This window comes from Chlamydotis macqueenii, chromosome 18 (genome assembly GCF_036417535.1).
Source record: "Chlamydotis macqueenii isolate bChlMac1 chromosome 18, bChlMac1.mat, whole genome shotgun sequence".
Classification (NCBI taxonomy): Eukaryota; Metazoa; Chordata; class Aves; order Otidiformes; family Otididae; genus Chlamydotis; species Chlamydotis macqueenii.
In genome coordinates, this window is record NC_141573.1 from 11,160,292 (window position 1) to 11,187,735 (window position 27,444).

At 38.8% G+C, this 27,444-nt stretch overlaps 2 protein-coding genes across 5 annotated transcripts in view; one reads left to right on the forward strand and one right to left on the reverse strand.

Annotated features, from left to right (window-relative positions):
* TBCD (tubulin folding cofactor D) overlaps positions 1-27,444 on the reverse strand; it is a 127,564-nt gene that overhangs the window by 70,929 nt on the left and 29,191 nt on the right. For all 4 annotated transcript variants that reach the window (XM_086762207.1, XM_086762206.1, XM_086762205.1 and 1 more), the window contains exon 15: positions 4,693-4,849. In XM_086762207.1, the coding sequence (XP_086618333.1) occupies positions 4,693-4,849 (157 nt within the window). The remainder of the gene's footprint in view (positions 1-4,692; positions 4,850-27,444) is intronic.
* On the forward strand, positions 23,499-26,063 carry ZNF750 (zinc finger protein 750). The gene is made up of 2 exons (XM_010115837.1): positions 23,499-24,925; positions 25,346-26,063. The coding sequence occupies exons 1-2, from the start codon at positions 23,499-23,501 to the stop codon at positions 26,061-26,063; spliced, it is 2,145 nt and encodes a 714-aa protein (XP_010114139.1).

A 27,444-nucleotide genomic window follows, 5' to 3' on the forward strand; every position in this document is an offset into this window, starting at 1 on the left:
AGTTCCAAATAAGTAAGAGAGCCAGCAACAATTTAATCACTATAATCGTTTAATACAGTAGAAGTATGTTTTCCTTCTTATTTTTTGTTTAAGTTTTAAACAAAACAGCTCAGCTTCACAGTGTGCACCTGCCACTTTACAGCCAGTAACTTCCACACCCAAGGGGGCGGGAATCAAATCACCCCTATTTCCAAGTTATTAAACTGTGTTTAACTTTCCTCATAGGTAAGGTTAAAGAGAGCATGCATGCAGAGACTGGGAGAGAAAAAAAATCTCACTCAAGTAGTGCTTTTGTAAAGATATGCTTGACTAGCAACTCCAGTACACGCATTTCAAACGTAGTACGGTTACCCTACAATAAAAGTGAAGTTTCATCTACTTTGCCAAGAATTTTCTTTTTGTGGTCCTGTAGTTTGAATAGATCAGGCAAGGTTTTAGAAACTAGTTTAACTAGACTTTAAAAAAATAAATACGCAAATGTGATTAAGTGTATCTTGTTGAAATAAAATACTAAAAAATACTGACATGTAAAAATACGAGCCAGTACTACTAGAAACTCTCTCCAGAGAGTATTTTAATAAGTGTTCTCTATCTCTCCCCCCCCCCCCCCCCAAAAGAAGAGTGGTAAGGTCAGAAAGGAAGAAGGGCTGATGTATGATCTACAGCAATCTAAGTTTGTAACTTCAATATTCTGACAATTACATCCCTTAATAACAGCATTCATAAGAAAGCAGAGAAGAAACAACTACCACTGAATATGGAAACAGATATTTCTTTGAAAACACTGTCATAAATTTTACTAAAAATTTTTATGCAGTTTAAGGTGATTTTTCACTAGTCAAAAGTGAAATATTTATGTCCCGTGACTACTGAAAACACAGAAAACAATGTCTTTCCATCACAAAATGCTACAACTTTGCAGGCCAGAAAAGGAAAAAAAAAATCCACTACCAAATTACCCCTCTGCTTTAATGGGTAACTCCCGAATCACAGTCTGAGCGGGTCATGGGGCAGAACCCAGCGTAAGCAGCATACTCCTGTTGCATTTTGGTAGCCAAGTGAGGTTCCTGACGAGCCACACGAACACGTGCACTTGAAGTAGGAAGACACGAAGCAGCTCGCCGCTTAACTCAACAACTTCTGCTTACTCCGCCGCAATGACCGCCTTGCCCGTCGAGCCCGAGCACAGCAACGCGACTTGCGCTCCAAGCTGCGCATTGCCTGCGTCCCGCCAGCCAGTTAAACACCAGCGCTACAGACTGAACGAGCGATAAACCATTTGCAACTTCTAGCACCAACACAAAGCAAACAGCTCGGGATGGCAATCACTCATTACCTTTTTCTAAGGAGGTAGCATTTTCCTTTCAGGTGAATGATTTATTATTTTTCTGTAAGAATCTAACAGTTTGTGTTACACAGGCAGATGGTTTTGCTGTGTAACGCGGCTCACAATGGATATTATGTACTTTGTTTCAAGATGCTGAGTTCTGCATTTTTTTATGGGTAGCAACAATTTGCTTGTGGCTAGAAGTATGACTCTTCTTTAAATAAAACAGTGACACACCTAAGGCTAGATTTAAAAAAAAGCTGTATGTAATTATCGGCTTGCTGACACAATAGGTGAAACTGTGTGTCATACTTTATTTGAATATATTTTTTCACCGTTTCTCTTTGGAGTAGCAATTCTGCCTTCATGAGTTGATTATATTCAGAAAAGGTATAGCCAACATAACTAGAAATATTTTTAAGTAAAGCCTTAATATAGTGTTAATATTGCTGAAATACTGTGCAGCTTGTTTGAAAACTAAGCATATACAAACCACAGCACCTTTCAACTGATCACAAGCAATTTTCAGCTTTCCCCTTGCTGCCCACCCTCTATTTCTCTCCACTCCACCAACTTATTCCAAATAATTGAAGTTGTTGTAGATGGCATAGCCATAGTGTTAATTGCTATTACTAACCTAGGTAGAATATATCAATTATTTTCACCTGACATTAAAAAAAAAGAGAGAAGAATTTCTTTCCAACAATCTGAAAGCTAAGACAGGAGCATTTTCATAAACACAGCCTCCTTCATACTTTTCCACAAGTTCCCACTAACAGCTCTGTGACAGTAAAACAAAATACCACAACCCATGAAAAATCAAAATGGTGAGTTTGTATCTAATGTATAGAGAATACTGTTTTGCACCATGGTAGAGGGAAGTGAGTAAAAGAAATGAAATTGCTCAATGCATTATGAGCAGAAGAAAAATCCTGATAAATGGAACAGATCAGAATTCTGATAAATGGAAGGCTTATGCACTCACACTTCAGGCTTTTTTAAGTTTCACACAGAACAAGCTTGCCAGACCTTAAAAGAAACCTTATAGTTGTTCAGCTGAGTCAGAGGATGGAAGCAGATGACTTACCTTCATAATGGTGCTGACAAAATCTACTAAAAGCCCCAGTTTTGAACCAGACTTTCTTATTAGTATGGCTATACTCATCCTGAAGATTTGCTTGCAGTGAGAATATAAAGGTATTCCTGCAAGTTTAAAGACAGCTGTAACGAACACTGCAGAGCTGATAACAGCCTTCTAGAAACATTTGTTAACATTCTGGTCATGGGTGTCACTGCAGCTTCACTGCTACCATTACCTATTTCTCTTTTTAATCTAACCAGCACGGTTAGATTAAAAATGGGAATACAACCCAAGATGTAATCACATGATTTTTTCACTGTGCAAAGACATCTTTAGGTACCTCTACGTTTCATACTATAGATAATTTATCACAAACTCAGAAGTGAATGAAATATGACCCTTCAAAATCAAATATTGCTTTAATAACTTACTATGGCAAATATCACTATTTCTAGCCTGCTTAACTGAAGCAGGTCTGTTCTGGAGCATTGCATTATCTTTCTGAAAGTCATCCAGAAACAGTGGATGGCACCATGTTCTCACACGGCTTGGTGTTACAAGATTCCTCTCCTCTAGTATCTGCGCTACTGTAGATGAAACATCATCAAAACACCAAGGAACTGCTTTATCAGAAACACAAGGCTAAGATGTCTTAGAATTTTTTGTCTACTCACTTTGGAGAAAAGACATGACAGCTTAAAAAAAAACAAGAAAAACATCATTTGGCCTTAAGAAATTTGACAGCAGGTTCTTAGAGTGAAAGGTCTCAAAAACCCCCAGGAGCAAGTACCAGACAGATAAGGGACACTGTTATATGGCCCTGCATGAAAGGACGAGCGCTGGAGAGTGAGGAGAAAAGGATGAAGAACAGCAGAGACCAGCAAGGGCACAGTGCACCAGGATCATGGAACAAAAATGGATATGTAGGGCTTACAGATTGTCCCAAAGAACTTTAAAAATGGGTTCTAAAGAATAAAGGAAAAGTCACATATTCCTTGGGAACCTGGTGAGCTAAGTAATCAATCCTATGTTCCCAAACAAGGCTTTTTGGATGAGATTGAAACAGTCCTGTCAGCAATCTGGAAGCAAGGCAGCCCCTAAAAACTGAATCAGATATCCAGGACCACAAATTACTGTACAGTCCAAACTTTTTTTCTCTTTTAAAAGAAGATAATACTGAATGACTACTGATCAAAACCCCTCCGATGGAGACTAAGATGCCCAAGTTGCTGCTATCAATGGTTGTACAAAAAGTCTGCCAAGAAACTGTTAGAAGCTACCACTTTGTGTTTGCAGTGCAAATCATCCATTAAAGACACCTTGAAATGTCAGCCAGTGTGCTGCCAACAAAAAGACTGAATGCTAAAGAGAGAATCCCACAAGCAGAGACGAAGAAAAGCATGAGATGAGATGAAAGGTAAAAGCCGTTTCTATCTGCCAAAATATAACCAGTATCAAGTGAAAAGCTGCACCAAGTTCTAATCCACCATTGTAGTATCACAGATCTTCATTTGGAAATCTCTGGAAAATTTGATTTTTTAAAAGTCTTTTGAAACAGAAACCACAGACTGAAAAAGAAAGTAGTACATTCATGTGTTTTCATGCAACTGTAACTAGAGTTCAATACTGTGGTCACTCTGGACTGGGGTACGCTATAAAAACAGAAGGTATCAAATGAGGAAAAAAAATTCTCTCATGTATTTGTTAACTTTAGCTAAAACACCTTATTATTTATAATAAAAACTCCATTATTCAAAAGTTATATGTTAGTGATCTAAGGATTTCAATCCAAAAAGTTAAACTGCAACACACCAGAAGAGGAAAAAATTTTAGACTTCAACTATTACATGGAAAGGCAACAGTATTGTTTTTGTCATTATCATCCCACCCACATTCAATTCTTTGTCTTTAAGATATTCAGCATATCTGTTAGGATGAATTAATGAACTTTATTAAAATTATCATATAGAAACAAAAATATCCTTCCTTGGTGAACAATATTCAGAGATCAATGAATTACATTCACGTTATACGGGACACACCAGCTGCTTTTTAAGCATGAAGGTTATTTCCTCTAAATGGATGTATCACTCTTGGTCTAGATCTAATTTTAAATGTCTCATTATCATGAAATAAATGATAAATGATCATTAGACTCCCACATTATTAATTTCTAGAATATAAAGAATTAGACTGTTAGATTAACTTCTAGCTCTTTCCTAGTTTTGCATAGATTTTTTAAAATTAACTGTAAATAGCTCAGTTTCTTACTGCCACAACTCACCTTGAGATCTGATTAATAAATGGTATCAGTTCTGCAGGGTCATAAGCACGAGCGAAGGCCCAGCACACGTAGCACGCGGCATCTCTCACGTTGGAGCCCACACTGCACGCCCCCCTCTTCTCATCATACGTCAGCGCTTTCAAAATGACAGGAACAACTGTTCAATTTAAAAAAATGTACAAAAGCAACAATTAGGACCATGCAGCGAACCAAAAAAAAAAAAAAAGGTAGAAGAGCATTTAGTGATCATTAGAGAAAAGACACAGGGTGGAGTTGTGTGTTCTGAAAGAAAATAAAGCATGGCTCTTAATATCTGCTAATTTTGAAGCTTATTAGAAAGAAGAGTTGGGGTTTTTACTACACTATTTTGTTTCTTTGTCAGTAGCAGTTTATTTTTTTATTTCCTCCACATACAATTCAATGAAGATTAGAGCAAGTGGGTTACATAAGAAGTAACACTGATATCATTTATTACACAGTGATAGATGTTCAGAAGTCAAAGTAATTTTAAAATGCAAAGAAATTTTAAAATTTTAGAATTTTGAAGTCTCCACTTTCTAAAGTCCTGGAATTTAAATATTACAGCAGCATCTATCACTAGATAAAAATATTTCTTAAGAAACCATAGAATCATAAAACAGTTTGGGTGGAAGGGACCGTTAAAGGCAGTCTATTCCAACCCCAATACATTATTGTAATTACCATAAATTAAAAGAATCAGTATCCATCTATTAGCAGGCAACATTTATCACGGGATAAGTCCTAATATGAAAAATTCTTCTTAATTAACCATGCTTATGAATCATCAATACACCAACCTTGAAAGGGAGTTAAGCACAGTTTTTGCATGATCTTAAAGCACAGTGCCATGTTCAACAATATTCTTGCATTAGGCAAGTAAGCTGTGATATTTTATTCCCCGTAGAGCTGGTACTGTGAGCAACTTCAATGCAGTGGTTTAACCTCGAACATATCAGCACTGCCGAACTGCAGAGATCATAAAGACAGAATACGAACAAAACTGCAGGGTAACCTAGAAATGCGCACAGGTAGGCTTTACTCCCAGCTCTGCCTGGGCATCCAAACACCAGTGACGACTACACGGCCCCTCACCAGCACAGAATGACTGAATGCGAGACCAGAAGCCTTTGATGAAGGAAAATAGTATACCGCAAGAAAAAAAAGTCAATGTATTTTTTTTCCTCCTATTGACTCATGTTTAGACTGATTTCACCAACATACCAGTTTTTGTTAGACAGTGATGGAGCTACTTGGATCCTAAACAGCCATACGGAATGACACACGGCACTTCCGAATCCACTCAAAATGCACTTAAATTGACTCTAAAGCCCAAATTTGAAAATGCTGTCTTATCAGGCCAAGCAGAGACTCAAAACAAAAGCAGCTGACAGCCATCTGGGGAAGGTGCCTTTTATTTCACGCTTATTTGGGATGTTGAGGACACGGAGGGACACTAAAACAGAGGACAACATCTAACAGAAATTAAATTATACCCTAGATTATTAATGTTACACTTGATGAATCCAACTAGTTGCAGGAATTGGAAAAAAGCAGCGGCAGGAATACAGTGTGTGTCTGAATGGAAATAATATACTGTGTATTCTTGAGAATATTCTGTTTCTCCTTACTGACCTAGGAGTAGGTTTTAGGCAATAAAGACCTAAAAGCCACAGACCTCAACATAACATGTGCCTGTGCCACATTTTATCGAGGGAGCTCCAGAAGAAACGCAGTTGCACAGAGCGCAGGCCCAGCCTGAGCACTGGAACCACATACCGCTGCAGTAGGCAGCAGTAGAATACAGAGTTTATTTTTTTTTTAAATCATATTGAGGAAAACAGAGAAAGCAGAGTAGTAAGACAGAAGTAAAGGCAAATTAAGATCCCAGAATCTTATCACAAAGGCCTTATAACACAGGCATTGTTACTATAAGGAAGTGACAAAAACAAGGTTGGGAAAACAAGTAGATTAGGAATTTCACTTTCATGCTTTTATCTCCATCAAAACTGCAGAAGTCAATCACGTTTTTCTGCAGACAAGAGAGCTTCCAAAAACTTAAAGCAGAATTCTCTTACACAGTTCTAGTAACATACTGCCACAGTTTAAGAAATGCTATATGTACGCAAGGCTCCCTGGAGGGCTTTCCTTTCGTATCTGCAAATCCAGATAGATCATTTGAATACCTCTCTCTAGATGGCATGTCTTTAATAAATGAATAATGTCTGCAGCAATAACAGCCTTTAGAAAAAAAAGAAACAATTTCTTTCTCGATTTTCTTTCTTGTATCAAAATTATCAAATGCATCTTTTTTCCTTATAAAATACTTGTCAAAATATGATCCCATTGAAGAGGAAATGGGATCACTGAACTGTATTTCATTGGCAAACTGTGCCTGGACATACTTGAGTGGATATAATCAGAAAATAATTAAACTTCAATGTGCAGTTCATCACTGTATGCCTGCTACTTTAAAGAAAAAAATATGCACCACAACTGGAGAAGGGAAGTGTTAAAATGCCATTTACCTTCATCATTTTAACCTACTAAAGAAAATAAAGCCGTAATTTGAGGGATGGACAAGAAATTACTATTAGGAGCACAAGCACTACGTGGGATAAAATACAATTCCCATTCAGGAACAATGGTACAGCCAAGATGGATGGATACTTGGGCACTTCCCAGTTCCAAAAGAAACTGCAATTAAAATCTTTCAAAATGTTGACTAGCTTGTTTTGAAAAATGCTGCAACAACTGATGAAAAAAAAAAAAAAAATGGAATTTGCTGGTTCTACAGGAACACTAAAACAGATGCCAAAGGCAATTTTGCAAAGCTGCTGCAAGTTTCCCTCAGCAGGGAGTGACTGCTCCACTACTTTAGACGGCTGTGGGTGCACCCTGTCTCTCCATGCACTGAGAAACAGGTGGAAGAAGGACCCCAAAGCAGCTCCTCACATTTGTATTATCTCTATGGACAAAAAAAAAACCACATGTTTTTTCAATTCAGGGCATTAATTTCCCAAGTGGTAGGGACAATACCAAATGGCGCCTGGCTGATCAGGGTCAGTCCAAGACAGAAGCGATGCTGCCAACGGTCTGCAACAGCAGCGGCCAAGAAACAGCCAGGAGCAGCGGCACCGCTGCCTGAGCACCTCGAGGTTGCCTCATCTCTCGCAGCAGGCCTTTGGACCGACACCTTTTGATGTCCTGCTCCTGCGTCTGGGACCCAAAGCACTGCTGCTGCAAGAGAAACCACGGGACTGCAAAGCCTGGAGAGCAAGGGGGGATAAGGAAAAGGAAGGATACAGAAGTGGACATTCAGAAGGTGGCAGAAACGGAGCAAACAATGTGAAGCATGCAGCAGTAAGGGCTAAGTAAATGTAAATACAAAAATGACAACAAATACTGATCACGGGGCCATCTGTTAAAGTTTTCATGCTATCACTGGTCAAATATTTACTGGTGAACTGCAGACTATGGGAAATATTATATAAAAATTGCTCCTGACAAATGTTCACAGGTTTGAAAAAGTGAGCCCAGCATTACCTTTCCTGTTTGTCTTGAAGGGTCACTAAATCCCAAAAGAAACATTACTAAAAATTCCAGGTTTCATCACATTCTTTATCCCAGAATTCTTCAAACACAACGCAGTTGTTTTTCTGCTACAGCTTCCTGCAGGGTCAGAAGAGCCTGGCTGAAGGACGCCGTGAGGGAGCAGTCCTGGCTAAACCACCTGTAGCGTTTAGTCCTCTGTAACTGAAATACCTTAGAAAATACCGTCCTAATCCACAGCTTGACAGACTCTGTGTTCACATTATCTCATGTACACTTTTCATCTTCAGTCTAAACACAAAATACGAAGTTAAATGTTATTTAACATTTTTCTCCAATTCAAACTGTTCACATCCGTACTCTTCTAAAGCACTGTTTGAAATACAAAGTAGCAGTAAAGTCCAAAGCTGTGCAGTCCGCTTCTGCACGTCTTTCTGGTATGCAATTTCGAGTCACCATTATATTATAATAACCTCTCAAATATTCAGTATGGTCACAGTGCTGCACCGTGCTGCCCTGAATTGTTCCAATTTTTCAGATTTAAAATCACGTTGAATTCATACATAAAATCAATTTCTCAAAAAAAAATACATAAATAAAAAAAGCTTTAGGGAAAAAAAAAACTTCCAGAATAAACTTATTTTAATTTGGAAGGGTGGAGGCAAATTTTTTTATTTTTGAAATTATGAACTTGCCTTTTTTACTTAGAAGTAGGAGGCTGGGAGATAAAACAAGAAGACGGCCTGACTTGTTATTTTAAAGTCCGATTTCTTTCACAGATCTACATTAAAAGTTTGTCATTAAAACCAGAGGATAAATAGTGTCCACTCTCAACCTCATTATTAAAACAACATCCACCTGTTCAGCTCTGTGAACGCTCCAGAAGACGCAGTCACCGTTCCCCGTAGCCGCGAGGTATTAATAAGCACCTGCTCCACCCCGCCCCGCCTCCCCGACACACAACTGCAGGTTGCAACACGGCTCTGCCCGAGCCCTGAGAAAAGAAAGAAAAAGAAACAACGCCTGCCTTCAAAGCATGGCAAACAACAGGGGTTTTTTTCTCATACTGGAGACAGGTTGCACAGATATTTTGCTTTTTAAACTCAGATTTTAAACAATCAGATGCTTTGCACCTTGCAGGTGATAGGAAACAACGGGTTCAGAAAACTCATACTATTCCTTTTAAAAAGTGCCTTTAAAAACATATTTTACACAAACCTAGGCTATAACACAGGCCATCAGGAGCCCTATGTTACTTTAACTTCAGATTGTCTTTTTTTTTAATTTATTGCAATGTTTATCATACAAAACATACAAATACAGCAATTAAACAAACAAACAAAAACAAAACCTGTTTCTTAGCCTCAGGTCTGGTCTCCACAAGAAAATTGCAAAATTTCATGTGAACCCTATGTCATTTAAAAGAGATTTGTTCACTGGATGTCAAGTTAATTAAGACTTGTCTAAATTTAGTTTAAAACCAAAATATGCCACTCTTAAAACCAATTAAGTTAATGTTACTTCTTAAATAAGTCTTACATTTTGACATGGACTGTTTATGCAGAGAAGCCTTCTCAATTCATAAGTAATATATTGCAGAACCATCTATTCTGGAATTATAAAATACAAGAAAAAAAATACTACAAAAAAGGGATGTCTGCTATTACTGGAGGAAGTACTGTACACAGTGTCACTGCAGGAGCAGCTGAGAACATTACAATTCATTAATTATGAAGCCTGAACACAGCTGTAAGTACAATACAAAGAATAATAATTTCATTCCTCAAATTTTTCTTCAGCGAAACGAACTCATCGCAGAGGTGTCCTTCGGTAGGTTCATCCTCGCTGTGCGCCTCAGGCATAGGAAAGAGTGTAAACAGCCATATCTGCAGCGCGTCAGCTTCCTGTGTTTTAACTAGCATCTCTAGCACCATCATTCATATGCTAAAAAAAGAACTCTGACTTCTCAGCGTGAAGAATTTCAGATTTGAGACCACATGCTCTTACACAGCACTCTACCTTCTTTTAGAAAAAGAGGTAGGTCCTAATCGTGACTTCATCGGGGCTGTTATACTGATATTCAATATATCAACACAGATGCAAACATAGATAATTTCAGGTTAGGCCCGTTATCAGAAATAAATATTTGTTTAAAGTTCTGCCAAACATTGGTGATTTGTTCTCATTTTTCTGTACAAGCTGTCTACTTCAGCATTTACTCTTAAAGGACTTTTTCATCCAGAGGATCAATTCTCCAGTGAGGATCAGAAATGCAGGTGCTGCTTTGCCTGTCGAAAAATCCTCAGTGTCCCTGTGAAATGCTCTAACACTGCATCCGTAGGGCAAGCACCTAAGAACTGTCCCAGGCGGCCTCGCTCCTCCCGTGCCTGCACCCAGGCTTGACCTAGTTAGGAGGGAAGAGCCTGCAGTTCATGCATGCTCACAAGTACAGGAGGATTGAACAGCTGAGCTCTCTTAAGCTGCCATCGCCTTCTCACAATTCTCACACTGACCCGCGTATATAAGGCTATATATATGCACATCCACAGACCAAAGCAGCCTTTTCTAACCATGACTACGACAGGCTGTGTCTGGCTGGCTGCGATCTCAGTTCAGTCTCTCACTACGTAATGAATTAAGAGAGTCTTTAATTATATCATCACGTGGTATTTTTTCCACGGACCTATCTCAGCCAGCACACAGGAAAGACCTGCTCCAGCGATGAATCACAGCTGGGCAGCAAAGGAGATGGTTGTCTGCCTCGCTGAGGAGGGAGCGAAATATGGAATGCAAAGCCTGGCTTTCAGGCAGAGAGAAGGGACTGCTGGTTAACTCGGATGTTGCCCTAAGAACTACATTCTAACTACACCTCTGCCAAAGACTTGCTGTGTGATACCAGTCATATCACTTAAATACAGTATTTAAAAGAAACGGACACTGGGTATCATTTCGCAGGTATCTGCTTCAATAAACGAAGGGCAGGTTTGCAAAGTGCTACAACACTGAAATTAGTGTGAGCTTTAGAGTACGGCAAGGAGCCAACGAGGAAGCAGACGGATCTGGATTTTGGCCAGTCTATCTCAACATCATTATGTAATGCAGCCGTAAAAACTCAAAATCTGTAAACACCCCTACCTGGCTGCACTGAAAGGCCGGCAGCTGACCTAGGACAGCACTGACCTACCTTCTCTGGAACACACAGCAGTGAATATTTTGGGGATTCACCTACTCACTCACGCCCCAAGGCTGTACTAGATACCTTCATACAGGTTTACAGCCAACAGAGCTCTTCCCTTAACTTAACCAGCAGCAAACTGCCGTTTACGGACATGAAGAAGTACGCTTATGAAGGAATCCTACTAAGCAAACAAACTACTCTGAAGGAGTACCAAAATTCTGTAAAGCACGTTCAAAAAGAAAAATCACGAAAGAAACCCCAACCTTTAGGCTAAGGTTGTGCAATACTGAGATAAACCCTGAAGTCAAAAAGCTGGAAGCAATTCATTGTCATTTATTCCCTGGTTAGTATTTATACCATTTCCCAGTTGCACTGGGGGAGGGACCTTTCCTGCTACAGCTTCAGCGATGGCATTTGTTCTTGCTCATACCTGCTGGCTAGTGAAAAAAAAAATAATCTGCACTATTTATATTGCTTCCTTGCTAATTTGAAAACTATTACAATGACATATGCATTATAACTTTTTTAAATACTATTTTCAAGACCACGCATCATTTTTAAAGTTCACCTAGGTGTTAGAGAAAAGGAATTCTGCTGCAACCAGCCTGTCAGGTTTGGGTGTTCTCTATTTTCTAAGAGTCCACCTAAGACAGGCAGATCTTTTTTTTTTCATTTCTTCCTGTATCTATGATGAAAAGTACCTGGAATCTTGCCAAAAGCCTCACAATTCACTGCCACTACCACATTTCAGGAGGCTGACTTCCTGATGCACCCTCCTCCAAAACCCTGGCAGCTGCAAATCAGTATCAACCAACTTGCTCTGGAATATTAAAATACAGAAGGTAATCCTTAAAAACAGAGTATGTAAACAAGCTTAAGAAGTTACATAATAGATTTCTGTTAGACTATTTAAATCTTCATCTAAGTTAAGCCTCTTTCTAGAAGATACTCAAAAGCAGTATTATTTTTACTTTTTGTTATTTTTTTTTTCTTTTATTAAAAGGCACAGTGAAATCGGTCAAGCAAAAATTCTACTTATTTAATTATGTGTAGAGTGTTTCAGACACAGTTTGGGTTTTTTTAAGTGTACCAAGCTATCTGTAAGAATCAGGCAGCATCATTCTCTGCTGAGAATACACAGGAACTCACACAAAATACACAGGAACTCAATCTCCTATCAATACTAGCAAACATGCAAGGGTTCTCCATACCAGGAACGCAGATAATGCGGTACCTCCACAGAGCACATATCCACTCTGACCAAATTCATAAGATATTTGCAACAGAAACTGAGGGAATTTCAAAATTGCAGACACAGGAGTCATGCATACACAGATATTCCCTCAAAGCTATAGCACCTGCTATTGAGATTAGCTGCACCTATTTGAAACCTTCTGACAGCACAAGAGACTTCACTTCATACAAACTTTTCACCAAAAATATACTTGACAATGGGACATTTTTAAAACACAGAAAAAACGTCAATGGAAATAACCAGTGTTTCCTATTTAAACAATGTGCTTACCATTCAGCAGAAATAATACACAAAATATTTCCCTAAGCCAGGCTCTTTTTAGAAACTGGTAGCATTGCGTCTGACCTCTTTGAAAAGGTAAAAAGCATTCTGATTGTGCCAGTGAATCCCAGGACATCACAGCCTCCCAAGTCCTCTCTTAAATCTGTCGCAGCCCCCTGACTAACAGTACTTAATTGCAGACTTCAACGCTCCCTACTTTCTCCTTTTATTCTGAAGGTAATTCATAAACAGAAAAAACAAAGCCTGGTTCTTCACAAGTTGGGTTGTTTCCACTCTGTTTCTACTCTCCATTTATTCTAAGGTTGTTTTTTTTTTTTAAAAAAAAAAAAAATCTAATTCAAGGTTTGGATCACTTGCATTGACCCACCAACGTCAGACTACTTTAGCCATTATCTGCGAATCTCATCACCATCATTGCTTTCTGGTTCAATGTTGCTTTCGTTGTTGGCACAGTTAAAACAGGAGAGAGGGATTGTTGGATTGTTTCAGTTTATTCACTGTGAATGCGTAAAGCTATATAAGAAGGCAGGTAGATCAAAAATAACACCTTTCTGGCTGGAATCCTCCCAAAATAAGCACCAATTCATTGCAAGTTTAACCACGCAGTTCTTCCAGTCTTCTTTCCCTGGTCTCCTTTTCTTACTCTTCTGAAAATATATCTGGTTTTATAGCAGAAATAGGATCACACAATGCACAACAAACAAACAAAAAACAGCAAGTTATCTTTGACTATCAAACACTAACAGCTCTACGACTGGCTTCATTTAAGAGACTTTCTCTGGCTTTTTTTCCCCAGCCATTTAACAGGGACAGCTGCAACTGTTCCGTGCTCACCAAGCCCTTGAGATTTTAACACCAGAACACTTTTAATCTCACCACTGACATTAAGAACACCTAGGAAGTCTCATGTTCCTATATATGACACACCTTATTAGCTAGAAAGTTTATACTATGCTGTCATCAAGAGAAATTTTAATAACGTCCTTTCACAAGCAAACCAGAAATTCAAGTAAACTAGGATTCTCGTTTGTTTAGTATTTATCCCCACCCAATTAAATAAAAACCCTATAAATAATAGTCTAAAGCCTACAAAACCACAAATACAGCACAAAACAAAAGATGTGAAATCATACTGAAACCACACTGAAATAGAAGTTTTTGGCCCTAACATATATTGTGCAGTAAGAAAAGTTTCATTTAGGAATGCTGCAATTCCAGTGTAGAAATTCACACAAATACACCATCAGACAGTAAGATTTTAAATTACTTCTGGCCATTTTGCTTTAAAAAAAAAAAAAAAAAAGTTTTCCCTACAGGCAAATTTAGCTGCATGATCCATTCTGAGAACAACTGACACTGTACAGCTAAATGGTATCATGTAACTTCAAATTCAAAACTATAACAGACAAACTGCAGCTCCAGAACTGCAGCATTAGTATTTTTTAATGGAATAAAATAAAACATCAGATTTCACTTGCTGGTTTAAATTCCTCACTTTTAACATTTATTTTAATAGTAGACAACATATAGTAATCATATAAATCTTTACAAAATTTGACATGTTTCAAAGAATAACTGAAAACTAAATTTTCAGTCTAGGAGTCTTTATTATACGCCTCCCTGCTCTCTTCACAAGAGCGGCCTCACAGCAGCACAACGCCAATTGTGCCTGACAGAAAAATGTGCGGGACTGACTTCATACCTACGGGAACTGCACAGGGCACAGCTCAGGTCCTGCTACTGGATTCTAGAGAAAAACTTCATCTAGGTGAGAGAACTGTCTCAGAATCTCTGGCGTAAGTCTTGAAAATAAAGTAGAAAAGGAAAAAACATTCTGCACACAAACACACACAAAAAAATACATGTAAAAGAGAATTATAACCAGAGTAGAGCCTGAAGAAAGGTATGTTTTACACCTCTGTTAGAATGCCTGGCAATGAAAAGGATGATCATTAAAAACCCCTTCTTATAAACAGTTCATAGTTTTGCCTACAGCCTCAATTTCTGCTGTTCCCTCCTTCCCCCAAGATGTTTCACTGCCCAAGGGTGAGGATGGGAACCAGAGGAAGATCGTCTCAGTTCCAGGCCAAACACTAGCAGTACAGGCCACAAGAAATATCTCAAACTATGATATGCAGTTGCTATTAACTGCTGAGCTTTTCATCTTTTCCCATACAAATAATTTGCTCTAGTAATCACAAGCAACTGGCTCACAAACACCAGCAAGGTAATCTGCCCAGACATATCTCCAGAGTCAGGGACTGGAATCGTTATGAAAAACAAAGGCACATTTCAAAGGTGTTATTCGAAAAGCTTTAAAACTAATAACTATTCATATGGGATAGAAGAAAATAATTATGAGAATATTGTACAAGAATCATGTAATGTTTTGGGGCACAGAATGAGTTACAGCAATTACATTCAAATACATTTGCCCCTTTCTGAGAACAACGTAGTCCAAATGTGCTAATACAGATAGCAAAATCTGCCTTTAACTTCAATCCAAGCGACCAATGAAAGAAAAAAGGACTTTCTTGAATGCTTAGCTCAAAGGTACCCATCTAGATACGTAACTAAGATGAGAAAGATAGAAGTGAATGTTGCCAGTGACACAATTCTAGGATGTTCCTGTACACGGCAGGCTAAGCTTCACTAGCTCCATGTCTATCGGTGTTCACATTTACCTATGATCGTTCTTTCTTGGAATAACTAACTAGTTCACTAATCTGTAAGGCATCTCGAGAAGGATATGGGAACACTGAGGACTGACAAGCAGCGGACACCCTCTGAACGCCAGGACCAGAGCTCTGGCTGACACAGGTAAAGTCAGGGCAGCAGAACAACTCAGTCACCAGATCCGGTCTCTGCGTTGGAGCAGAAAGTTCAGAATTATCTGATCAACAGAGGGGCTGGTAACCGACCAGAGCAACACTTGGCACTCTTTCATACATCCAGGGAATGGAATCTTGAAGTGCAAGAGGAAAACAAAAATTAGGTAAGTTGTGTATCAAGAGTCAGTTAAATTTATTCCATTTGTATGTATGGTTTCTGCTAGTGACATTTTGTTTTCTATTTAGTGCTGAAGTTGACCCCAAAAAAAAAAATATGAAGAAGGAAGTTTGTAACATTTATAGCATGGCATTTTCATGCTACAGTAGTTAAACCTATGAAATTCAACTATAACTAAACATTATTCGATACAAAATTTTAAACTCAGAACAAAAAAGCCCTCCAGAGATACAAAAATAATCACATTTTTTAAAAAGCAACTTGAGAGAAAAATTTCAATAAATCCAAATTTTACTATGTCAGTCCTGGTGCTCTTAATCTGACTTGTGCTCAGGTAAACTAACAAGGGTGCTACTGATGGGTGACTGGGGTCAGTCTCTCGAACACTCAAGGCGCAAGTATAACGAGTTAACAAAAGTAAGTGACGAAACAACACTGCAATCAAGATTTATTACTTCTAGAAGTATACACAAACAGGAGCTCTCAAGTCTTTTTTCTGGGGCCTACCAATGAATTTTCTCCCCCAGATTTGGATTTGTAATACCATCCAAGCACCAAGAAAAGGAGCAGTTACATTAGCTGTTCTTTTTTTGCCAGTTCTGTTTTGTTCACAGCTGATTTCAGCTGACCTGACTAATAACAGCAACTTCCAGGAATAACTAGATTTGAAACACTATTTTCCTTGGGTCAAGGCAGCAACTGGACATGATGTCTCCGCTCCACGCACCAGATCAGGGAAGGGGGATAGGGAGAAGAGGGGAAAAATAAAATCAAAGTTCAAATACTGACTGCCTCTTATCCCAGTTCAGTCACCTGTATTAAAGGAGTCCTTCAATAGCTTCCTCTAGATGCCAGAAATTGCAACATTCTTTCAAAACAACAAAAAAATATTCTATCCAAGGAAACTTATCTCCGCCACATCACATAAAAAAAAAAAAACAAACAACCAAACAAAAAAAAAACGGTACCTGCCTTCAGCTACAGACAACATAAAGTGATCTACATTTCCAGAAGAAAAATTAGAACATTTATGTAGATTGATAGGGCACACAAACTTCCTGACATAAGAAAGGCTCTTCGCTACCCAGTGAGGACTACGCAATAACATATTCCGCTGAGAAAGCAAAGGACTTTTCTCCTTAGGTCTTTTCAGATATGCTTCTGAATGCAGACATTGCAAGATCTTTCTCTGCAGGCAGAATTTTCTAATATACTACTATTCTTCAAAAGTTTTTACAACTAAATGGAAGAATGACGGACTACAAACACTCCTGTTATTCCACCTAAAGCCAAAGGATTTACAAACAACTTGGCAGTAATATGACATCCATATACACTGCTAAGCTGCATAGTAGGAACATAATAATAAAACAATAAAACAATAATTTAAAAAACCCAAGAGCCACCTTTCTACCTTAAAATTAGTGATTCAGAAAAATTCTCCAGAAAACTGCACTGGCATGGCAAGGGGAAGGACGGTGATCTGCACACCTGGACAGGAAAGTAAATGTCCATAAGTCATGGACATAGTCAGGATAGTCCATAAGTCAGGATAAAGGCCACATCTTTAAAATTATTTTTAAGACATCGCTTTAGAGACTGATTTTGAAACAACTTTTACCCGCTGCCTAAACCAATCTTGTAGTGACAATTTCCTTAATAATTTTAATTCAAAAGACCATACTTTTGCCAAGTATAAAATTCATCATACTTCTGTATTTAAGTTTTAATAATTCACAGCTGTCTTACCTATAGAGCAGTGGCTGAAACAAGAGGGTTATCACATTCATCCAGCTGAATTTAACAGTTTTTCACAGAAATTTTAACCTCTCAATAACATTAGAATTAGGCGCCACACCCCACTTTGTTTTCACATTCAGTAACAGGACTGTCTTTTAGAGAGAGCTAGAACTCTCAACAGATTTTCCTTTTAACAACCAGTACGCACGAGGTTTTTATTTCACCAAACAACTCAGCAATGGCACTAGATGACTGGCAAATACACTAATAATGAACTGTAACAAAAATGCAACTAAAAGCGAGTACTAATCAGTGGATGATCAGTTGACTTCCTCCTTTCACCATCCCGTTTCACAGCTCTAAGCAAACCCAGAGACGCGATAATCAATTTCTTCCTGAGGTGACTCCTTCCCATTTCCAGATCTGTACATTTGACTGGTGATTACAGGCAAGCTTTGGCAGGCTCCTGTGGCAAGCAAGTCTGGAGTTAGTTCTGTCCCGCCTTCAGAAAAGAGACTCATGAAGGACAAAAAGATTTAAATAAAAATGGAGAGGGAGAGGAAAATCAGAGCAAGAATATTAAAGCTACAAAGGCATTCATTAAAAAATGTCAGTCTCTATAAAAGAGTAAAATTATTATTTTGAAGCTTTGCTACCCCCTGCATACAGTCAGTTCTGCTGCTCAAGAGTCACTTCTACAAAAGTTAAATTTATTAAAGCTCAGTTTATGCCTGAGCCATTTCTGACCCCCTCTTGCACATTGCCACTTGGAGGAACAGACACGACAGTTCAGAGTAACACTTGGCTGTTGGAGGGCACACAGGCAAGGAGAGCTCTCTTCGATAGCTTCCACGCTGAGGTAATGCTGAATGAAAGCAGTGGACGCAAACAAATGAATCGTAGCTCGGGGCTGGAGTAATATCAGGTGCATCTCTACACCCCGAGGGCTCAACTCCTACACCTCTTAAGTCCCTCCCCTGAAACAGCCTCCCGCAGTTTCACTGGGAGAGGAGCAGAGAACAGGTACTTCTCCCCAGTGACAGCTCCAGCTCACCTCCAGCCATCGCCTTGGAGCTCTCAGACATCTCTGCATCTGGTAAGTACGCTTCTTTAGAGCATTTATTTCTTTTTTCCAAATGCAGTGCGTTCACATGTGCACCCAGACAGCGAATCGGAGGTGCTCACTTCGCAGCTGTCTCAAGCCCAGGTTTCTCCTAGCAGGTGCATTTACTGCACCACTTTAAACTTCAGCAGAAAGTTCAACAGGAGAGGGAAATATTTTCGTTTGAGAGAAAAACTAACTCTTCCAAGTTTTTACAATAATTAACTCTGTTGGTGAAAAGTGTTTTAAACACTTTTTTAATATAGGGAGAGAATGTATTGCACTGAAGTATGACAAAAAGCTGCACTGCTTAACATTGCTGTGTTTAGTCTGCCGAGTACTCTTCATGCAGAGGTGCCGGGTTAATCTAAAAAGCTGGTATGAAATAAGGTACTCCAGTTTTAATTTACTATTTTTTCCAGCTTCTGGGAATTTAGCACAGAAAGTGGGATTGTTTTGAGTTATCCTTTCTCTAGTCAGTGTATTAAGACATTGATTTTTGTTTCTTATCCATGCTGCCTAACCAACGTATTTAATCTGTTCCCGTGCTTCCTCTGACTCGCACGCACTCACACGCGAGCCCTCTTCGCTCCGCACCTCCAACACACTTCTTTTCCAGTCCTCGCCAGCCCACTCCTCTCACCCATGTTTCCTCCTAATTAACAAACAGTTGCATTAAAATTTATCTTTCAGTTTAAAGGAACTGGAAGTTTAGAAGGGAGTGGTAGTTAATCGCTGGAAAATCTCAGCTAGAATAAAACTCACAAATCTCGTTCTTGCAACACTCTAGGTAGGTGACAATGGCATGTCCTTGAGTTATGCAATAATGCCACATCACAATATTTTAATTATAGCGTGTCCTTCAAAATGTTCCACCCCAGTGAGTACTCCTGGTCAGGGAGATCAACATCACCAAAAGGACAGTGCAGTAATAATGGAGTGTGCATGACAAACGGTTACGTAGTTTGCTAAAGCAGTGTCCTAAAAAGAAATATAATTACCATCCCTGCTTGTAATAAAAGACATTTTGAAATTTCCTCTTTGATCAGCCGGGCATCTTAAACAATTTAGACTACTTAAAAACCTAAAAAACAACATGCACATAGATATATGTACATATATATGTGTGTGTATGAATACATATGTGCATGTAGGTGTTTATATACTTATACACACGCACATTTTTGTTTACATATTTGTACACATGCACACACTGTTAAATGATATTCTTTTTTTCTGAACTTGCTAATATGTTAAAGGCAAGGAGGTAGCAACAACATACTTTCAAAAACAGAAGGAAGAGAACGAGCAGCTCTCAGGCTCAGGTAGGAAAGGGCTACAGACTGAAAAGCCGTGAGGAGGTGTTCTTCTGACAAGAAACAAACAACTGAGACAGCCTCAAGTTTAACTAATATTATCTGAATAACTGGTTTTCAATAAAAATATAAATACTACTACTACATTTCAGAACTAGAAAGAAAAAGTTATAACAGTGTTTAACTCTCTGCATTTCTAAAATCAGGTATGTAGGAAATAAACCCTCAATCTAAAAGAAAAGTTATATGAAAATTATCATCCTGCTACCAAACAATTTTTTTTCCCATTTTTAAAGGATATCACAAGTTATGGCATTCAAGTTTAAGGAAAAAGCAACTACTTATTTTGATTTTTCTTTCTAATATTAAATTTTAATTTTGGTAGCACAAAACATATATTGTACAACTGTAAGTAACATTATTTACACAGGGACAGTTTTAATTGGTTGCACCTATATTAAACCATTCACGTCTTAAAACCATTCCAGCTGTATGTGTGCAATCAAATAGTTTTATTTTTTTTTAATTATGACATATGTATCTCTGCCAGATACTCCGGTGTTTTACTTGAAGACTGGAGGAGAAATTATGCTTCTTGTCTGAGTTTAGAAATATTTTATTACTGGCATTTTTAAAGCGTGAGGAAAAAAAGGGATTAAATAGGAAAAAGAGAGAAGAAAACATTCACCCGGCTGCCAGCAGCCTAGGTTTACGAAAGGGTAAACAGCCTTTAAAGCGAGCCACTCGGTCTACACCCCTCGAGTCACGGCCGCGGGTTCTGGGAGCACTCCTGGCTGCAGGCTCAGCAAGCCCTCAAAACTATTTTTTTTTTTAAAAACCCAGCTGTTGTAATTCTCTCCTGCTGCACACATGGCAAAGAAATTCCAGTGCTCGCTGTTTCTAACCTCAAAACTGCAACAATGCATTTTACCTTATTAAGAAACGATAGTTAATACTCCGTTGAACAGGAATAACTTGACTCAAAGTTAAATACCAAGTACAAAGTCGGGGTGGGGGGGAACAGGACACACAGGAATTTTCATTATGAAGCAAAGGAAAGCTAGCAGAACAAGAAAATCTCATTAACATCTCTTCATTACAAGTGCTGCACCTGAATGCAAATTCAGACTGTTAGAGTGCAGTGCAGTTTTGACAACAATATCTTTTTCAAGAATAATTAGTACAAGTACTTCCAAGAAGATATAAAGAACAGCAGGTACAAACTGACTTGACCGAGTCCATTACAGACTGTCCACGTTAGTTATACACCATTAGCCAAAAATAAACGCAGCAAGCTCACTAAGGCAGGAAAAAAAAAAAAAAAAAAAAAAAAAAGACCAGTTCCCTATCTGGACCTCCCTTCCTATGCCTCAATATTTTTTTTCCACATGTAAAAGCATTATTCTTAATATTTCCAAGGAATTCTGGCTATCATTATTTAAAATATTTTTAAATACTATACAATTTTTAAAAATTTATTGAACTATCAATTTAACTAGACTCCAGTGACAAGACTTTAACATGCTGCTGTATAATTCAATGTTTTTTCATTGTTACAGTATCAGTATCCAACTCAAACAGCCAAAAAAGCATTGCTAAAACCTGACAAATAAAAAGCTACTTCTCTTCACATTCCTTTTTCTTTTTCTTTAGGCTAATGTACATTTAATCATTTGTTAATTTTAAGAAAAAGCTTGATTGTTTTTTCTACTTACAGAGCAGCTTTGCATTTTTCAGAGTGCCTCCACAATTACTATTTTAACAAAATGAACATTTCTATGACATCAGAAACAACATTTAATACAATTTGCTAGAATTACTATACCTGATGAAACAAGCAGCAATTCTGGAGCTCTGCCTTCAGTTTTCATAATGTGTTGCATGTCATTTTCTATTAAATAATCTCGATTTAAGAAATGCAAAACATCTCTTCTTCAACTAAAATCTCACAGCATGTAATTACCAGCGATTCTTTTCATAAACTTCGTATTTTAATACTACTAATTCAAACTTCTATGTAAAAAGCTTTTTTAAAAAAAATATCAAGCTATCTAGTCACTCTGACAATTAGTATTCCCGTAGTTTCGGGTAACACAATAGATACAGTGCGTGGTTTTGCAACAGTCATCATTTTGATAATGATGCTTATAGTTCATGATGAAATCATCAGTTTTTAGATCTCTGCCATAACACATCCTATAAAATCATGAGAACTTGACTCTGAGAGTTTCTCACGCCTTCAGAATCAGTGAACATAATGGAACAAGCTGATACAAGCCCTCCTGACTTATCTCCTGAGCAAATCATCAGGCTGTATAAAGTATCCACAACGTCGGTTTTCCTGCAGAAAGGCAGATGGATCATTCCCCTGTAAATCAATTACTGGCAGACGCTTTTTTACGTGAATTAACACACTTGTGTGCCCGTGTTAACCGTACGCAATACGTAAGTTGCTACACAGCAGAAGAATGTGAAATGTGTTTATCAAGCAGAAGAGCCTATTAGTCAGATATTGCAGTGCTCATTTCTCTTAATTGAATTAGGAAGAGGAAGAAAATTGGTGTGGTTTCATCCTTCGAGAGATCGGCCACGTTTGAGGTATCCACTGAGATCAGGCTGTTAGGAAACGCCATGCCAGTTAAGAGAGGGGGTTGGTCAGTCCGAAAGAGCCAACTCAGCTACCCAAGTGCAACCAATCCACTCCACCCTCATTTCACCAAAGCAGGAAATTCCCTCCTCTCTCTCCCCAACCGGCCCGACAGGCTTGCCCCACATCCAGCTGCTGCCAGGACCTGCCCCTTCTCATCCTGTCCACCTCCACCTCTCTCAACAGCTCCACCTAGACTTCTACTTTCATCTTCTGCATGATGTTCCATCGGTTTTCAAAGAAAACTCCTTCAAGCCGGTGGCAGTGGCTGGTGACTAGCGCTGCTGAAAATGAGGCCACTTCTGCGGCTACGTTTAGGTGTGGAAGGATGGGAAAGTTTAATGCATGTCTACCTCAAGTCTGGCATCTAGCATTTCTGTTTTGTTTTAAAAAAACCTCAACACACCACATATAATATGAGGGGGAATACAGTTAAAAGAACGTATTGCTTTGTATTCAGTTCCAACGTTGCACTACAACTAATTTTAAATTCTGTGTTACAGTTCCTGCGCTACCAGCTACAGAAGTGTTGTTTGCCCCTTCCTCCCTGAGACACCCGGGAGCTGGCTTCCTCTCTTCACCTGGGAAGAAGGATTCTGGAAACCTGAAAAACTGGAAACATCAAGAGGCTAAAACTGAGGGAAGCTAACCACAAGAAAGTTTTTATAAAGAATCATTACATTTAATTGTTTACAGCAGAAAAAAAAATGAGTCTCCTCAAAGAACGCAAACCAAAGAAGCCTCATTACATCCCCAGACCACCAGGAAAGCCATTTAAGTACAAGTGCTTTCAGTGCCCCTTTACTTGCAACGAGAAATCCCATCTTTTTAACCACATGAAGTATGGCCTCTGCAAAAACTCCATTACTTTAGTATCAGAGCAGGATCGCGTTATCAAGTGTCCAAAGACTGGTTCCTTGGAACCCAAACAAATCAATCAGCTTGAATCTACAGTCAAACCAACTTCTTCCAAATCTGTCACAAATGGGCTGTCAAATCTCGATTCAAAGCCTCAATATCCTTTTGCAAAAGAAGATGCCAAGGAAAATGTTGAACTGCAAAACCAGGCAACAAATACAGCAATTCAAGGACAAAAACCTGCGATTCAGAAGGAATTAACCCCTGCCAGTACTACAACAGAAAGCGCTATCGGCATGCAGCCCCTTTTGGACAGCATCGTGAGGCCCTCGGCTTTCGTTCCTGTGGGAGAACACAGAGACAGTAAAGGCCCGGAAACCAGCGATGTATCTGAAATGATATCGCTCTCTAACAAAAGTTCACCTTTTCACACCAAGTCTGCATTTCACGCACCAAGTCACCCATGGAAAGCAGGTTCTCCTTTCCTCCCAGAGTTTCCACACAAAGTTGCTCCCACAAAAGGCTTTGGTTCGATTTCACCTTACATGCAACCGATGATCCCCGAGTACTCACCCCATTTCTATGAGCACAGGCTGGCTATCTACACACCTTACTTGCTCCCAGGTAATACGGAGTGTGAAAGCTCTGCTCTGTCTGTCTATGGCACACAAGATCAAAGACACTTTCTTCCCCACCCTGGGCCACTTCCAAAACCACTAAATTCATCAGCTTATGAACACTATCGATTGTTCCAGCAATATCATTCCGCTCCTCCGATACCATATGGATTTTGCAGGCCAACAGATCCTCCATTTTACAGGTTTTCACACGTAGCTGGTATTAACAGAGATCAAAATTCTCATCTAATGGAAGAAACTACCTTGCTGTATCCAGCTTCTTTAAGCCCATCCCAACAATACCCTCTAAGTTCACATAAAAAACAAGCAGATTATGAAAAAGAAATGACATTATTGCACGCCAAGAGTCATTCCAAAGATGACCAAAATGAAAGAGAGAATGCTAAAATGAGCCCCCTCGCAGGAAGTGCGGCAACAGGCTCCCCTGGCAGACCTAGCCCAACCAACTTCACTCAGACAAGCCACGCGTGCGAAGGCTTATTTGACCTTTCTAACAAATCATCTTCCACGTCGCTTGGCAAGTATGATCAACCAGAAGAAAACTTCACAGCTTTCAGACCTGTGAGAAAAAGTACTGATCAACCAACTGTGCTTCAAAGTGTGCAGACACAGCAAGACAGAGGCGATTCACCAACCAGGTAAGATAACAAAATCATTTTCCAAATTCTTCTCAGAATTACTAGGGAGACACAAAGAGAGATGGACACATTTCATGCACTGCCCCTAAAATACATTCACATTTACAGCACTGAGATGATTGGGTTTATGTAACTGCACAAAAGACAGTACAACTCACAGCTGCTGTAGTGAGTAGATCATTCTCCTCAAGTGTATCAGGTATCTGCAATATCATTACTACGTGTGTATCTGTATAGTTTGGGCAATAACCTGTATTACAGCGATGTGTATGGTGAAGGAGTCTTGGGGCAGCTAAAGGAGAAACAACAAAACTGTCAGACTTCTAGCCAGATTTTTTTCTCTTCTTCCTGCCCACTTCCTCAGCCCCAATTTAAAAGAGCAACTGATAGCGAATTCTCTTTTCTTCTCATTTCTTTCAGCATTAACGTCACTGATGAAGATTCACACACACAGAATGAATGCCGTAACGACGGCTCGCTGTCCAACACGGAAGAAGACACAGGGATAGCTCCCCTTAATCTTTCCAAAAAGGCTGACACAAACACAGGATCTATTCATGAACATGCATACAAAACCTCAACCAAAACAGAAAGTCAGAACTTTCTAGAATTGCAAGACGTGCCTCTGAACCTGTCGGTAAAAGATTCCTGTAACACAGCAAGCCTGAAAACGTCATTCCACAGCCCGTCTCACGATAGCAGTGCTGCTGCTTCTCCAAACACCGAAAATGAAAACTCCACAGCAGATGAACGTAACCCCAAGAACCCTATTAACAGTGTCTGTGACAAACCTTCCTTCGTAGCTCACCGTAACGAAGCTCAAGACTTAAGAATAATTGACAGCTGTGACGAACAGAAGCAAACGGCGGCTGTAGCTCTCTGCCAGCTAGCCGCATACAGCCCCAGCAAAGTCAGAATGGACAGCGAGGGGCAGAGTCCTCAGGACAGTAATGCCGCGTGTACAGAGGCTACGCTCAGTTCTTCTGATACTCAAGATACTCAGGGCAATCAAAAAGCCAAAGGACAAAAAAGGACAAATCAAAAAGAATCTGCAAAATCACAGCAAGGCGCTAAAAGAGCAAGGCCAAATGACTGTAGCAGAGTCTTCACTTTACGAAAGAGAACAAGAGTATCCTAACCCTTCCCTTTCCAGTGAGGTTCTGGTCACAGCAGCTAGTTACCAGCAACATCATAAAATGTCTACAAACTGTCTCGTATTGAGTTTGGTCCATGACAAGATACATTCGGTCTCTCCCATGTAAATAATGTTCATAATTTTATATTAATATTTTTAGTAACTGAACTTTCCCTTGTATAAGCTCAGATTTTGATGAGTGAATTTTTGCATTAATTACTAAAGCCAAAGTACATTACATGAATCTTTAAGGTTTTTTTTTGCAATTGTATTAATGTAAAATAACTTTTACAACTTATTTTCTTAAAAGATGTTTAAGCTCTAGAAACAATATTGCTCAATAACATACTGTCATAGTCTTTTTCAGGCTTAATTTCATTTAATAGAGTTTTTTTGTCTTTTTTTTCTTTGAAAAACTTTATTTCACTGTGCAGTAGTTTAAATAAGCTTAAGATTAAACCTGGCTATTTAGAATTTACTGTAAAAACTGTTTTGTGTATGAATGCACTTTGCCATCACGCCGTAATACAAAACAACAGACCAAATTTTGTTACTCAGAGGCAGACGCCGGTGTAAACAAACCGATCCAAACCTTGTATAAGCAAGGCTTTCTTATGTTAGCTAAGAACAAGATTCAAGTTAAACCAAAGAAAGCCTGCACAAATTTAGCACATGCAGTTTATGTTTACCTTTAATGGAACCACTATGAAAACAATACTGCAAATTTGAAGATCTGAACGATGTAGGCGCCTAATCTTTTGAGGTTAGACAGACACTGGGCAACCTTCAAACTCCAAGCCTAAAAGGTTATTTATATAATTTATTTTACCTGAGGCAAACTCTCCTGGGGAAGGTCTTATTTCAGCATACATGTATCACTAATTATCAGTTTCAGTGTGCTTCTACATACATCCTAAAACCATTTTCTGCTTCTATAACTGTGTATATAAACTTGCCATTTTTCAAATAAATCTGTGACCTGTACTTAAAATACATTGAAAGTCGTTAATGAACACAAGTACATTCACTACACTATCGATAACACATATTTTGAAGAAAAATTAGCAAAGAAATTGCTAAATTTTCCATTTACAAGTAGAATTTGGCATGGTCAATCAACTCTAACAAAAGAGCTTTCTTCAGTGAGGGAAGTTTATGATGCTTTCCAAATTCTATCCCTACGAATTCAGACTATCCTCTTTTACTCATCCTGCATAATATCACACATTTCTGCCTTCTGTACAACTCAATCTTGAGTATCAGGTAACCCAAGGAGCTGCAGTTTAGTCAAGATAGTATCTGATTAGATTTCTTACCCATCCTCTTATATGGGAACTGTTGCAATTCTTTGCACTGTTTTTATTAAGAAACTTCCAATTCCTAA